Source organism: Kryptolebias marmoratus, linkage group LG14 (assembly GCF_001649575.2).
Source record: "Kryptolebias marmoratus isolate JLee-2015 linkage group LG14, ASM164957v2, whole genome shotgun sequence".
NCBI classification, from domain to species: domain Eukaryota; kingdom Metazoa; phylum Chordata; class Actinopteri; order Cyprinodontiformes; family Rivulidae; genus Kryptolebias; species Kryptolebias marmoratus.
This window is the reverse complement of record NC_051443.1, coordinates 19,615,837-19,633,028: the sequence shown is the minus strand read 5'-3', so window position 1 is coordinate 19,633,028 and position 17,192 is coordinate 19,615,837. Positions and strand designations below refer to the sequence as shown.

At 36.4% G+C, this 17,192-nt stretch overlaps 1 protein-coding gene across 1 annotated transcript in view; it reads left to right on the top strand.

Moving 5' to 3' along the window:
• Positions 1–16,168, top strand: part of si:dkey-112m2.1 (transmembrane protein 132C) — a 144,422-nt gene extending 128,254 nt beyond the window's left edge. Inside the window, exons 7-10 of the mRNA XM_017410450.3 lie at positions 2,571–2,779; positions 6,290–6,599; positions 12,710–12,901; positions 13,618–16,168. Coding sequence (XP_017265939.1) covers positions 2,571–2,779; positions 6,290–6,599; positions 12,710–12,901; positions 13,618–14,694 — 1,788 coding nt within the window. The 3' untranslated portion in view covers positions 14,695–16,168. The remainder of the gene's footprint in view (positions 1–2,570; positions 2,780–6,289; positions 6,600–12,709; positions 12,902–13,617) is intronic.
• Positions 16,169–17,192: the final 1,024 nt, after the last annotated feature.

Below are 17,192 nucleotides of genomic sequence, written 5' to 3'. Positions count from 1 at the left end.
ATCATCAAAATTAAACGAAATAAACATTTGAAATATATGAGTTTGTATGTAATGTATGAATATAATATACAAGTTTCACTTTTTAAATGGAATTACTGAAATCAATCTACTTTTTCATGATATTCTAATTTTATGACCAGCACCTGTATATATACAGAAAAGAAACAACAGGACAAATCTCTCAAAGGGTGTAATTATTCACTGAAGTGGTACCACACATTGTGACTCTAACCTTGTGGGCAACAGAGTGAGTGCTCCTCAGCCCACACATTTAGTTAGGGAACAGTATAAGCAGCACCCCTCTTCACTAATAATAATTTAATCTTAAAATGCCACACTTTTTGATCTGGAGGCATCATAACAATTGTTCACTTTCATTGGCCTTTTGAGAATAAAGTCGTTTTTTAATCAGCATGATTAAAAAAACGACAGTTTAGTAAATTATCATAAGTCAAAAATTCTTAGAAGAGAACTATGAAAATTTAGTGGCTGTTAAGAATAATTATGACACACTTAATAAATTAATTAATAAAATTGGGATTTTATAATAATATGAGTGCAATTATACAGATATTCAAAAGTTACAAAAATCATTTTTTTTTGTGAAATTGTCACCGTCCACTGGTCTCAGTTCAGCCTTATAGATATCGCCTCCAGAACCCTTCATAAGAAAACATTCACATGGATTTAAAGTGTAAAGACAAAATTGAAGAAAATTGGAGATTTAAAGTTTGAGACGGTTTGAAAGCCTTGAGGTGATGGAGTGGGGAAGAGAAAATGGGCCGAGAAAAAGGAAAAGTGAGGCTCAAACGACTCAATGAAGACCCAATTTGATTCTTTCAGCTCAGACTCAGGATGGTTTCATCACGAAATCCTACACTTTAGTGTGTTACATGTGTGTGCAGTTTTATTTTTCGGAGAGCGCACCCAAACAATGTCATGTGTAGTAATCAGACAGCAGCACATGTTCAGCAACCATCTCTAGAGTTTCTAGTCAAAAAGACAACATGTTTTCATAAATTAAATGAATGCATTTTTATGTGTTAAGCTTGCAAACAGAAAGGTTTATGTGCTTTTATGCAATAATCAAGAACAAAAATAAAAATGCAGACATTTTTATGGATACTTTACTTTGGAAGGAGTTTGTAAAACAAATCTCTGTATATACATATATATGTGTTTTGGGTTTTTTTCAACCAAGCATTTCATCTTTTTCCAGTTGAAAACTATAGCTTCAGACTTAGAGGAGCGGATTCTTATCCCAGCCGCTTCAGACTCGGCTGCGAACCGCCACAGCACTCACTGAAGGTCATGGCTTGGAGACGCCAACAGAAGCACATCATCTGCAAAAGGCAGAGACAATACCCCGATGTTCCCAAACCTGACGCCTAATTCAAATCCTAAAAGTGATAACTTCAAAATATGACATCCATGTGAAACCCGCAAACTTTCCCCTTATAATCACAACCCATTCTAATCACAAGAAGACAGAACCTTAGGAGGTATGATAATACTGAATAGACTAAGGATGAAAGCAGTGGGATAGAATGGGAAAGAAGAAATGAAAGGGAGGAGGAGGAGAGAACTGACAGACACTGAGCTGTCAGTTTTGTTCCTCAGAGAGAGGGGCTGATCTGACACCATTTGAAAGTTAAAGCTGCCAAGTCGTATGCAAAGAAGTGGAGACAGATGACAGTTTTTCTTGTGACTGGTTTAATACAAAGAAGCAATTGTCCCCTGCTAAGGACATGTGCTGAAATTAAAAGTTGTGCCAATCAAGATTATGACAGTGATAGAAGTTACAACAAAATTAAAAAATGTAATTACAAATAAAACTCTGCCAAAAATTGTAATAATTTGAAGCTAAATAGTTGAAGATACTGCAGGTACTTCTTATGTCTCAGCTACGTTAGAAATTCATCAGAGATATTTTGATTAGAGGTGCACCTTATCCAGCTGGCTATTTCATTTCTCCGAGCATGCTGTTCACTGGTTGGATGAAGCACGTTTGGTCTCAATCTGTTAAGTTTGGCCAACTTCCCAATACTTGCCGATGTATACTCTGCAGCGCACACATAATTTAAGAATGAATCTGGCACACTCACAAACACGCAGATGCTTGAGGTAAAACTGCTAATCGTTATCTTAAACCTAATTCTACTCCTAAAGCCAAGTTTTCACTCTGTAAAAAAGAAAATCACTTCATACCAGTGGCTTTTATAGGTGTGTCCCCGTGTTTACAGGAACTCCTCTTAAACTGGTGCCTTTTTAAGTTTCGGACTCATTCTTAATAAAGAAAAAAGGAAAAACAGAAGCTTATGTGACACTTGAGATTTCACTAAAAATGTGTGTGTTGGGAGGGGGGGGATAGGACCAACTCTTTCCAAATAGACTGGACAAAATAATAAATATGAGCTTTTTTCTAAAGAAACCATTTTTGCAAAAATATAAAATCCATATGATTTGCATTCTGCTTTGTTTTAATCATGTTATGTAAACTTATCATCAGTCTGACCTGGTTTGTTTTCTGTTTTTTGGTGTGTGTTCTTTCTCTCTCTCTCTCTCTGCAGGTCTCAGAGCGTTGTGATTATGTGTATGTTAACGGGAAGGAGACAAAGGGAAAGAGCAGAGTGATGCTCAACTTCACCTACAGTTTTCTGAGCGCGCAGCTGAAGATGAGCGTGTGGATCCCCCGCCTGCCTTTGCTCATAGATGTGGCTGACACCGAACTCAGTCAGATTAAGGGCTGGAAGGTCCCGGCCGGTGTCAGTAACAGGAGGTAAACATGGCTTTCTGTTGCCTCTGTACCGTTTTATGTTACACTCGCACATATCATTGTTAAATTAACTTTTTTGGTTTGGATTATACAAACACTGGAATGCAAAGGCAGAGCTGGAGTGGACTTCTGCATCACAAAACAACAACCCTTCTTCTTTGGACTGTCTAACACATTTGGTCCAAAAGATTCTCAGATTTTCGGTTCTGCATATAAAATGGAAATGAAAACACAAGACAGTTTTAAAACTTCCAAAGGACAAATCTAGATTTGCTTTGAAATCATTTATTTGAGAAGCCTTCAACAATTCCTATGTATGTATTATTTGGTAATATAAGAGAAGTCTAGATTCAAGTGAGGGAGATAACATATGAAGCATGAAATAAAAGGTTAGCTGTATAAATTACGAATAATAATTCACTTGAGCGATGTCCCAAAAAAACACTGAGAGTAAATAAAAAATTCATAATAACGTGGTGCAGCACAGAGCTTTGGCATAACTCTGACTTCAGATAGTGGTAAAATGCACCATGATGTGTGCAGCACAGCATAGGTTGGGTTATAAACCACATCTGTAATAAAACTAACTAGTGACTGCTTTTCTAATATAAATATACTGTAGATCAATAAAGTAGAAAGCTTTCTGAAATACATAGAATCATTTACATCATGATAATCAGTATTTAATGTGACCATTTAGAATAGCAATGACATGATGCATTCTTTTAATTTGAACCAGGATGTTATTGAATTTTCATAATTTATAAAGTGAAGATGCTTTTTGGTGTTGCTTGTTTATTTAATAGGTCATATTTTAAGGTACAGTTGGAGTTTCACATAACAACACTTATTTTGAAAAGTTAGAAAAGAGTGTGCCTTGATAATAAAATAAAATTATAGTCAATTTTTGACAATCCATTTCAACCTTTTCTTGATGGAAGAGAATGTGATGTTTTAGGATGAAACTTGAAAATAAGTTTTGCAAATATATTATGTATGCACAGTTGAGCTTGATGTCAGAAAGAAATAAAAAAAACTAAATGCTTCAGAACTGAAAAGATCAGCATTTCTAATTTTAATTAAAAAATATATTTTATAGATGTTCAGCAACCCATTAGCAACCCTTGTTTGCCACATTAAAAGTTTATAACAAAGTGTGCCGAATATTTTTCAGTGTCAGTCTTGCTGAAATATCAGTAGCCAGCCCTAAAATTAATGTCTGGACGGCTGCAGAACCAATTTAAAATCTTAAGTGTCACTGATAAAAATCCCAGTTGACTTTTTTAATGAACATATACGCTGAAAAGAATTAAATAATAATTTCCTAATTGTTTGTTTGTTTGTTTAATGTTTAAATATTATTACAGTAATTTGTTGCTGAGGATGTAATGTGGTTGGTTTTGTTTGTTTATACACTGAGATAAAAATTAAAGTTGATGTGATCAATATCAACTTTTTTTAAAAATGTAGCAAATTATCGCATCTCTAAAAGAGTAACCCTTTAGATTTTGATGTAGACTCAAATAACTTTCTTTAACATTACAAATAGACCATGAATAAATGTAGGCTTTATAAGCAAACATTAGTGGGTTTTTTTTCTTTTTTACAAGCTGGACTCTTCAGAGAGTTATGGACTTATTTGTATGAATGTATTACAAAACGTTCATAAGATAACCCAAATTAAATATAATAACATTATCATGTGGACTGATATGGAAATGTGGAGCCAAGTGTTTTTTATTTAAAAATAAAAATGTGCACACTATTCTTATGTACAGCATAAATTCCTTTTGTTGATGAAAAACCTCCTGTGATGTAACTGAGCAAACTGTGAAATCATGCCACTGTTTCTAAATGATGCATGGCCGATTAAGGATTTCTGTGCAGCAGCACTTTTACTTCATCTCATAAGCCAATAAACAACAACACTGTGGTTTATTGTCAGCAACAGACAAATAGTTGCCAATGTTTCTGCCCAGATGTTGCTAACATGAATCAAAACCCTCCACAAATGTCTTGAATATAAGAGAAACTGCTACTTTATTCTGATTTGGAGTGCAATCATTTTATGGTTTGAAAACAACATTTACATTTTATTTCTTTATTTTTTCCTTTCTGTCACAAAATCACTGCAGTGTCATTTCCAGTCTGCTTACAGCCTGTACCTTACTTTTATGCTGTTTGCAATTAAAGCCAGATAACTTCAGTCATGTCTTCCAGGTGATCCCTTTGCTTTATGCAGTCCTGAGAGGCAAAGAAAACTGAGAAAAATCTAAAAGTCTAACCATTTCTTGGCACTGGATTTTCAGTGTGCTTGCCTTAGCTAAGCAGGAGCTCATTCACTTTCACATAAGTGAACAAGGCCACTCATTAAACTCCAATCCGATGGCTGACCCGTCACTCACTGCTGAAAACAGGCCCCGACCCCATGTTTCTGCTGCCAGCCACGAATGTCACCTCTGTGTAGATTGCTGTCCCTTTACTCAAGTGGGGGAGAAAAAAAAGAGGGGAGGGCATGGTAAAGGCAGGTGAGGAAATAAGCCAAGCCACTGGGCCACAACATGTTAACCTGTCAGCACGTTTTTCTGCCTGACCGGCCATGCCTCATTAAACCTAATGGAAACTGTCATGGTCATTCCTCTCAGCCACCTGACCAGTAGAGAAGTAACGCTCGGAAGAGTGAGAATAAAAAGGTGTGGGTTAGAGGGAAAATAGCATAAGAAAGATAAAGATTAACAAATTCTGGAAAGAAAATAACAAGGCACAGAACAATAACCAGCAGATCTGTATCACGAGATGAATTCAAAATAGTCTTAATCCAGGCAAGTAATGTGCAAACTGTTCACAATTGCCCCTTTTCTCTCCTTTCTTGCCTTGATCAATTTAATGTCAGTTTGTTAGTGTAACAAAGTGCTTTTTAAAAAAATAAATTGTATAGGACATTAAGAATAAAACTCATTTCACAACATATTTCACAAAATTTCACTGACAGGTCTGCAAACAAACTCAGCAGTGGGTTTGTAATTTGCTACAATCCCTATTTTCTGAGATGGGTGTTTCTGCAAAGCATTCGCCAAGGGCCAAATAAATGGCAGACACAGAGAGAAAATATAAGTTGCCCTTTAAACGAAAATAAGAAAAGCAAGCGAGGCAGCAGTTTGTCTCTGCAGGTTGCTTTTAATGGATTTTTTTAAAATCTCTGGGAGGCTGACTTTTGGAATGCCAGGTGAGCACGCAGCACAACAGTGGAGGATTTGACAGCATTAAATACTGCTCCTAGGAGGTTTTAGACATCTGTCTTAATGATTAAAAGAAGTATCAATGAATTATTCTCACGTGAAATAGAAAAATATTTAAGTGTCTTTTATTTAATTCTACAACTACAAAGACCTTTCAGTGCTGCATACCTCAGAGACAGCTTGAAGTAGTTTCATTCTCTCTCTCACTCTCTACACTTGAACAGTTAAACGTGTTCACCCGTTGCTCAGCTGCACCTCTTGTTCTTATTTGTAGGTTTGAGAGGGTCACTGATGACAAGGATGGGGCCTATGGATCTGAGGAGAGAACGGAGAATGTCTGTGTGGCCCAGTACCAGAGCACCACACTGCGTGTTCTCACACAGTTCGTGTCAGATGTTGGAGAAATTAAAGGGGCCACAGAGGAGGACAGGCTGGGTCAGCAGAACTTTCTGCTGGGAACGGACTGGCATGTGGACGTGACACAACTTGTCAAGGAATCCCTCAGGGTGGAGGACCCGAAGATTGCCGAACTGCTGGAGGGTCAAGTGCTAATCGGAGTGAGCGCTGGAACCACCAAGCTGCAGGTTGGATGAGTATACATTTTACTGCTGTTATGAAAATCAAAAATAATTTTAAAAATATATGGGGATTTTAATTTTTTTTAACAATATTACAAATTCTTTAGTAGAAAGAATACACCAGTGCAGAGGGCTGAACATAGTGCTGATGTGTTTGTGTCTTTTTTTCCTGCTAATGAGTCTGGCTGCAGACCTGAGGGTTGTGTGTTCGACCCATCAAAGCAAGATTGAGCCACTGAAATGTCTCTGGATCCTAAACCTGGTTGAGTTATCGAAAACTGAGAGTAGAAGATTCACAGAATAAATGCATACAACACAACTTTTGAAGCGTGTGGCTCCGTTGACAACACAGTCTCAAAGATTCAAAGCTCAAGGAAGTTTTCACTCCTTAAAACTTTAAGTTACTCTACCAAGTTTGACTTCTTTTAACTCTTCTTTTGGAACTTTGCCTTTAAAAAAACAGTTTTCTGAATTAACAGGTATCAGCTTGCCTTCTGAAAAATCTACATATTGCACAATATTTGTTTTTCAGCAAACAAACAAAAAAAAATTACATATTCTAGAGACTAAAGATAACCAATAACTCACTTAATAGTGCTCCAAGTCTATCACACTCTAGCACTAAGAGTTTTTCTCATTGGTTTGTGATGTGCAGAGTACCTGTAGTGTTATTTTTGGTCTACAGGCTGACCTTTTCCTGGTTGGTGAACAAACTGTCATAGAAAAAAATTGCCATGGGAACTTCAATTATGTTAGCATAATTTTTTTTGCCGAAAAATGCTACATTTGTAATATGATTTCCTAACCCTAACCAAGTACTTATGATACTTACAGCAAACCAAAAATGGACACTTTTCCCTGCCTAATTAATTAGTGGCAGAGCAATGGAATAAAATGTATTCTGTAAGAATAGTTGTCTCTCAGCTCATCAAAAACCTAGACATCATATCTGTCAGTTTTTATGATCACTCCTCGCTAATCAGCAAGAAAAAAGTTTGAAGATTTTATAGTTGAAGATAAGCCTTGAGATGTTAGAAGGACGCAAAGGTTAACCAGTTTGCACTGATTTACAGACACACACATGCATGACTCAAGTGCTTTTGTCGAGCAGCTGTGAATAGATGCTATTTTGGGATAGAATTGAAATGCATTAGTTTTTACATCTTTGTATTAACAAAATTGAATCCATTTAAGTATGATGAGCCTTTGAGTAGGTTTGCTAACATCCACCTTCTTCATGGTTGGGAACTGAGAATTGTTGTATTTTTGAGACCAGAGTCTAAGTACTTGGGATGTCGGGTTTTAAATTCTGCTCACTACCCCTCATATATTGGGATATATAAAAACATAAAACATATATAAATGTTTTTACTTTACCATGTACAGTCTTCCAAACTTGTACTGAAACCAGTTGTTCCCATTCCTTCTTCAACTTCCAGGTTCCAGTCAGAGGTGTAGATACAGTATAAAGGTTTTAGGGTTTGTGTATAAAGACTGTACTTCCTGTACAACCCTTCTTCTGTTGCCATTATTTCTGTTTAGCTGATTATTATCTCAGTAGGGACACGTAACGTTAAAAAGGAAAACTGTAGCATTTGTTTATGTCTGGGGCCTGTTTGTGAAGGGTCATTTTTATTAGTCTCATTAAATGACATTAAACCATTACTTTGCTTTGTTGTGCTGATTGCATTAAATCTCATTGTGTTGAATCAAAACTCACATTAATCACACTGTGATATAATTAAATGATGACTCACCTTGTAATATCAGTGTTTGCTCTTTATATATATAATTTATGTATTGAATGATTGACTGTATTTCGACATACTTATTGAATTGACTACAAATGACGGAGGCACAACATAATATGTAAAAATGTTCTTCGGGTTTCTGTTGGTATAATCTGACACCAATGATTATAAAATAATAAATAACGTAGCTTTAAATGAGAGGTTGTAATGCTCGTAATATAGACACTTCAGAACAGTATTTCTTCACTTTGTTTTCTGGAAGCATTCTTGTTTGTATCAACAAAAAAGGGATTTCTCACTACATGCATGTATGCATAGGCACATGTACGAAAGAGTGGTCAAAAAAATAGTCACATTTTTTCCAGAGCAATTAGTAACTTTGTTTTTATAAAAAGACATTACAACTTTCCCGAACTTTGACTAGGAATGAAATGCAAAGTTTGTGTACTTTTTGAAAAAAATTAACGCAAATAAACCGACACTAACTGAACCAAACAAGGATATTCTAACACAACATAAGACCAACTCATAGAATAGATCATACCAATTGCAGAACAGATTTATCACTGGGATGGAAACTAGACACAAAAACAGCCACATTGATCGCAGTGTGGCATAAACACTTAGGCCTATCAAGCTAACACCTGTGTGGTCTCTCAATCTTTTGTCATGCAGTTCTCTGACACATTCACACACATGTACACATACACACACACACACGTCACGCACAGACATAAACACTCAGAACCCTATTTATTTAATGATACAATCAGGGCCCTGCTCAGGAGGCTACGTACGTCACTCTCACACCATAAATCAACTTCAGCCTGACATTTACAAGACAGCACAACACAGAGGAACACATTGTTAAAATACAAGTCTGGGATCACAATCTTCTTCTCTTTATGCACTGAAGAAGAGTTGTTTGCACTTCAGGACTGAGTATGTGCTGCACTAATACAAGTCGCTAAAATCACTAAAATGCCATGAACTTTTTGAAACTGCCTCAACTGATGAAAGTTTCCAAATTTTAATTAAAAAAGCAGCACTTTTTGTCATACTGATTGCCAATTACTTCTACAATATGTTTTCTCAAAATGCATCTATAGTTATAGGTCTAGTAAATCTTAAAGGAATACATGGCGCCCACCATCTTATGTCAGTTTTAAACCAGGATCAATTTGCGTTGAGAAATGACTGAGTTGTAGTCAGGTCTTGAAAAGAATATGCTCAATCTCATGCATTATCACGAGAGTAGCCACACCTAGAGCATGTGTGGTGAATGACTGTCAGCTACTGCCATATACAATTTTAGCTGAATGTCTGCAAAACTGACAGAGTCAGCCACTTTTGTGTTGACTAGTAATTATTAGCTGTCATGGCCATCTTGAACTGGGTTGACTCCAAAAGTTAGTCATTTGTAGATGTACGTCCAGTGATCACTTTCTGAAGTTTTGATCAAATCCATCCAGTTATTCATGAGATATTTTGCTAACAGACAAACACAACTGACTCCAAAAAGTAATGCTAAAATTTTAAGCATAGATCTTACACAACGAGTAGCGCTTGGAGTGTATGCTGTGAATTCTGCTCAGCTAAAGGCATAGCACAATATTTGTAAAATTGACTGAACATTTTTTTGTTTTCTAACTTCAGTTTTCAAATAATTGGTAATTTTACAATTAGGTCAGCTTGTGGTGCCCCGTTTTTTTCAGTGAGGTCATTCGGGATAAGTAGTTACTTCACATACACTGTGTTTGTATTTTTATGTTAACGCATGTTGACATCAGGTCTAAGTTTTTATGTGAATCGTTTTATTTGGTTTCATCTAGATGCATCTAAGCCGAAGCCAAGGTTTTCAGGAGACTCTTAAAACAGAAGATTTTATACTATCAATCAAATTAGTAGTGTGATCATTAATGTACTGAACTGCAAGTTTCTCTGTGCACTAGAAGGAAAGGAATATATCCATTTAAGCACTTTCTGACATATTATGGATGGGTTACTTGCATGCAGAACACATTCTTCTGCTAACCTTTGCAAAACTGTCAGTGTGTGAACCAAAGACACATGGTCTGCGTAACAATAGATTTCCTGTATTATTGTTGATTGCTTTAGCCCAGATCTTGGTGTAAATGGGATTTAGTGGGTTTCAGGTAGTACGAGCCCTTCCTTGATCTGTACTGAAATGAAATAAGACACCACTCTGACAGGTTTGAATAGGAAGGGGGTATGTTTGGGGGAGGTCTTTAATTGCCCTCTGGGGGCAGAATAAAGAAGTCTGTAAACTTGGAAACCAGTGAGGAAGGGACATGACACATTTGGAGAATTTCACAATTATGGATGTAGGCCAAAGGCAGGATCTGCACTTTCTTTAATAGGATAGAGGCGAGACATGAGTCTGATAAAAGTACGAGCACCAATCTGACTGCTACAACTACTGCTAGCACGGAAAGGAGATTTGACATATCATGATAAAAGCAGCAAAAAGTCTGGACATCTGCTTGCAGGCACTTGAGTTTAGACAGGATGAGAGATGATCACTTTGAGGGATCTTAGAGAGTTCTTCATGAAATGTCAGAAACTTTTTAGATTGCACCTTTAAAGAGGAAGATACTGGTCTATCCTGTCATGCTTGAGAGATGGTATTATTCTGCTCTGAGAACATTATGTATGGCTCCTTAAACTACACATTATCATTTATCTCGCTTATTTTTATCTTTTCTAGCTTAGGTTATTCTAGCATGCATCTTTTGACCTTGTTTTAATTTGGCAAATATGTTAGAAGATAGGCTGTTTTAAAATACTCTTTCCTTAAAGACCTTGTCGTGATGTCAGAGACACAAAAAAACTATTTATTTATTTCCCTTTGATTCCTTTTTCTTTATTTAAAATGTGTTGTGACAGACATCAATTTATAGGCATTACATGCCCACACCTAGTATTGAATATGATGGCCAAGATGATAAAGCATACAAAACATCTTGTGATCATTGCAATGATGGAAACAAAAGAAAAGAGTGAGAAAAATGTGGGTTTATTGCAACTGATATCTGATATCATTACAATATTCAACAGTAGTATTGCTATGGCATGTTTTCATAATATCATCCAGTCCTACTAAAAATTTGTACCATCTGCTTTTTGTTTTAACTTTATGACTTCACCTTGAAAGAAAAATGATGAATGCATTTTCTGTCTTGAGACCAAACTGTTGGCTATTGAGCACTCTAGGATATCACATTGTCTGTGTGAAAAAAAGGGAAGATGCAAAGTGGCAACCCAAAGGGAGGAAAACGAGAAGTTGGGTCTGTACAAATGAGGCAGTGATCAGGGCTGACACTTCATTATGGCTGGTAAATGCAGCTATGTGGGGGTGGCTGCAGGAAATACTGGAGCCCTAATTGGAGCGGATGGGAAAGATTCTCATCTCATAACAATATCACAGCTATTTACATTCTTACACCTCTGGCAACTTGGAAAGTTGGAGAATGTGTTATGTGCAGGAGAAGATTAGAAAATATGTTTTCATGTGAGTTCAAGAGCATTTTTATATCGTAATGTATGCTGTTCTTTATTTATCCTTTGGTGTCTTGTTGACAAACCAATTTAAAATCTACAGTCATTTCCTGTAATTTACATCAATTTAAAGGTTGCATTAAGACAACATGAAATAAATTAATAGAATAAAATAAAAACACATTACTGCATTGAGAACTCCAGTAAATTGAAATGACAAGTGTTCAGAAGCTAAAAGTTTGGAAAATAATTAAAATTTATATCAACTTTTCCATACCAGTTCTTATTAGGAAGAAAAACTAGTTAGTCTGTAAGAGCTGCACACAGATGTCCAAATTTCATTGGATCTTCATGAATTATCACATATGACATTGGTGTCACGTGGATACACAAAGACCTGTGAATATGGGTATAAACTGGCAATTACGTACAAGTTGTTTGTTGTCCAAATGACTTGCTCTTATTCTGGTGAAGAAAATGTGTAATTTTAGAAAATGTGGTTTTGTATTTAGTAGCAGAGCACTGCAGGGTATTATAAACAAATGCATGTCTCTATTTATTGTTTATTTGTTCTTGAATCTATTTTGTTTATTTATGTTTTTATGCCCCCAAAATTATGTGAATAATGACTTTATTCAAAGGATGAACAACAAAGAAATTTTTAAAAATTATTTAGAACGCAGCATTTGACTCTCAGTGCTCTGAGACCGAACGTGCAATCATCAGTGATGAATATTATTATAAACAACAATGTTCTACATTTGCAGTAAAAGTGTAGTCTTAGATTTTAAAAAATACCAGAAGAAGTAAGCGATAAGTAGTTATTTAATATGTTGTATGCTGCAGGTGCTGTCCCCACTGACATCATCGGTCCTGGTCGAGAGGAGCATCAGGGTGCAGGATGATAAAGTGAGTGTGACAGAACTGGGGGTGCAGTTGGTTTCTGGACTCTCTCTGTCCCTGCAACTCAGCCCTGGGAGCAACAGAGCCATTGTTGCAACTGCAACAACTCAAGAAGTCATTGAATCACTTAAACAGGTATGACTTCATCTAAATTTAAGAAGTATCTCTGAATATTTTAGAATCTCTTCATTTACCTGCCATGGAGCAGAACATGTCAAATTACTAATGCTTGGATTACAAGCTCATGGTTGGGTTGGATATATTTGGGGGTCTGTAAGATTTGTTATCATTTCTCTTTATCACCCGCTGCCAAAAAAGGGCGATAATGTTATTGTCCATGTCTGTGTACATGTGTGCGCTTGTTTGTTTGTAGCACTGGCAAATATCTCATGAACCACTGAATGAATTTTAATGAAACTGTGAACAATTAATAACTGAATGTAAATTTACAAGGTCTAACTAAAACTGTTTTTTTTTTAAGTTTAAGCATTAGATGATCTTAGTTTAAAATTTTGGCATGAAAAGCAACATGCATTATTTCAAGAAATGCTATTTAAATTTACTACCATACTACAAGGCTTTCCCTTTGATTATTATCTCCAATCACTGAATAATGATAGGCTCTGGTCCCTTCCCATGAGGATATTTGGCTTTCATGCGAATAATTTGAAATGCATTCCATCTTTTCTACTGTAATTAAGACACACTTTTTTTCCCCCATGTGCCTCTGTTTTATTTTGATTCTTGTGCATTTCAGAGAAATGTGCAAATGAATGTTAATGGATTTTTTTTTTTTTTTTTCACTCTGGGTTACTGGTGTTTTACCAGTTTGTTTGGCTTTGTTTTCACAGGAGTCCCTCATAAGTGCCTGGCTTCAATTCAGTGATGGATCTATGACTCCTCTAGACAACTACAATCCTGCCCATTTTAACCTGGCAGCCACCTCTTTGGATGAACGGGTGGTGGTGGTGCAGCACAGTGCAGCATGGAAGTGGCCAATTATTGTTGCCAAGGGGGAAGGTCAAGGTTTACTTGTACGTGTTGAAATGAGTCCATCAGATATGTGCCAAAAGGGCAAAAAACGTTCTGCATTAGCCACTGGAATGGTAAACATCCAAGTAAGGTTTGGTCAGCAAGAGGAGCAATACAGACAACCAGGAGACAAAAGAACACGTCCTGATCCTCCATATTATGGTGGATCTATCTCAGATATGGAAACTGGCTTAATTAACCGTGGAGCCACTACCATCAGGGGCCATGTTCCAGTGAGACCTAGTGGGGGACGTTTGTCAGCAGACAGTGGAGACAGGATCCCAAATGATATTTCTGAATACCCAGAAAAGGCTGAGCTGCCTCGGAGTCGCAGCACAGATGACGACTTGTTGCCATCTCGAAGAGGCCTGACAGACTTGGAGATTGGTATGTATGCCCTGTTGGGTGTTTTCTGCCTGGCGATCCTGGTTTTTCTCATCAACTGCATCTCTTATGCATATAAGTACCGTAGTAAGCAGCTCTCTCTAGAGGCCCAAGAGGCTATGCCCCATGCCCATGACTGGGTTTGGCTTGGTCAAGAGGAGGGCCTATGTTTGCAGCAACAACAGCATGAAGAGCTGGGCGGTACCCTAGAGGAAGGCAGTCAACTTTTAAATGGTGGTGTTCAGTGTGATAGTACTGATGGGGGAGGATGTAGTGGAAGGGATCACAGGAACGAGTCCCTTAACTCACCTACCACCAAAAGGAAGAGGGTGAAGTTCTCCACTTTCTCCAATGTGAAGTCCAGTAATGGATGTCCAGTGCTAAGCCCATTAGCACTAGTGCAGACCAGTGATATAAAATGGGTATGTCCAGACATCGAGCTTGGGGACTCAAAGGACCTTAGGAACTACATGGAAAAGCTTAATGAGAATGCAATTAAGAACAGTGCGTAAAAAGTATGGTGTGTTTTCAGTGAACTAAAGAAAAACTCACCTGAATGCCTTCAGAATAAGGAGGGAGAGATTGGACAAGTACAGAATGAGGGGTGAGAAAACAGAATAATGGCTGTTATTTAACAGAACACCTCACCTTGTAAACTGAATCGTAAAGACTTGATCACTTTAATTTCCATGACAGAACTCAGAAAGGGTCAAAAAAGAAATTCCAGGACTTAAATTGCCACAACACAAAAGCATAGTTAAATAGGGTGAAATGTGAAAATTGTAATGTTGCTTAAATTAAATGTATGTTATTTGTCCTCATCTGAGGTTGATTTTTCTATTTCATTTTAGGTTTTGTTTTTTAAAAGGTATGTTTTTTTTATTGTTAGATTTCTTTTACTTTTTGTAGCTTTTTCTTTTTTTAATCTTTTTTTGTTTGTTTGTTTCTCCTAATTTTGTTATATGTCCCTGACCACATGCTAAAAATATAGAGTTTAGAAGAGAAAAGTTCTAAACAGTTTTATATTGTATATAAACACAGGGTTTGATTTAGAGTTACTATATGTATAGTAACATTTTGTAAAGTGCTGTTTGGTTTGCTTTCTGTTTTGTTTTAGTTTTGTTCAGTCTCCAGAAGTCAGATCCATGCATGATGTAATTTAAGAGGAGCCATGTGTGTCTGATCTGCTATACAAATTGAAAATATGTAGATAATGAAAACTTTGGAGACATCTATAATTATTAAATTCATTATGATTAAGTTTGGAGCTGGATTTGTTGTGTTCATGTTGATTTGAGTTTTGTTAAGTCTTACATTTTCCTTTTTTATGCTATTGTTTTTATTGTTGATCATTGCCTTTTGTATTTTTCCGCATAAACTGAAATTTATTTGCTAATTAATTCAAATGACCTCATATTACGAGTATATCAGAATTTGTGATATTCAACTCAAAGACAGTGATATGAACCAAGAACATGAAAGACAATCACATAAGTAATGTGAGACCCAGTATTTTTATTGACTGTTCCATATAAATTTTCTTACAAGTTGTTTGGTCTGAAATCAGTAAATACCATTTTGAAATCATAAATACCATTTTGAGTCTCAAAAAGGAGTCATTACAGCAAAAGATAAAAAAATATATATTAAAAATTGTGAAATGAAATTCCATATGACCCATTAACCTCTTTTTGTCATATTGCAGTAATAGTCATTCCATCATTTTCTACTGTATCTCTGTTTAAAAATTCACTGCAGGACTAATTAAAACTGAAGGTGACTCTTGTTCATCTGTGTCATTTTTTTGTCTACTCCACCTTCTTAGAGGTTTTATGTAGGTGCACAAATGTCAGATTAATCAAATGTCATCAATATTAACAGTTAGTGAAGCTGACTGCTGAAGCATGAGAGGGGATTTTGCACCACCACACACCACTAATATCTCAAATGTTGAGTTATGTTAACTTCAACTGTTACATTTTGCATGATCACAAAGCACCCGTCTTTCAAACACATTTTGCAATATTTGATGGATAGTGTGTTGCAGCAGGACATAAATGCAGGCACAAACACAGATATTTTCAGGAACTCAGCACAATAGGCAAACAACAACTTGCATGTCAAATAAACAAATTTGACAAAAAATCTGAAGATAACCAGGAGGTCAGTGTACTGGAAAGGGTATTTACTGCTTCACAACAGGTGTGCTGATTACTAATGGATGACAGGTGGTATGAGAAGCTGGAAATATTGATTTTGGAGGACATCTAGTGGTATATAAGATATATATAGTGGCCAAATACAGGATGACTTACCCCCCAGGTTAAAAGATTTTACTTAAATACATTAGTATTTTATGTGAAGTAGTTGGGGCTTATTTGGTTGTTGTTTTTATTAACATCCCTAAAAGTAAAAAAAAGGCAAAGGCCTTTCTAATCTTACCTCTCTCCATCTTTTACTTCTCATCAACTGTGAGCTTTTTTTTTCCCATAGCGATTCTGGTTGAATTCCACCTATCATGTGTTTTTCTTGGCAAAAACGATGAGAACTTAATGCTTTAGAAAACCTTTTGTGCTGTTTTTTTATTCCTCCCTAAAAATCTTAAACTGTTTCCACAGATATTTTTATCACGCTGTCCTCCAATTTCTTCTTTTTTTTTCCCTTGCCACTGAGAAGCTCCAAACTGCTACTGCTGCTTTTCACTCCTCAGTCTTTACCAGCTCAGACATGTGCCCGTGTCCTCTAAGCTCAAGTGCTGTAGGTATCTTTCTTGCTGACACAAGGATATCTGGGTCTGCACTTTAACTCAGTAAGTAACTGGCAACTCCTGTCAGGTATAATGGAACAGAGCCGTTAAACCATTACGAACCATCTCACTGACATTTGTCACGCCGATCTATCACTAGTTGCCCCATTTTATAACATCTCCCACTGTTTCTATGGCAACAATCTTCAACAAAACTGTTTCTCCTTTCCAATTCATTTTTTGACATGCAGTGTGACGCACATC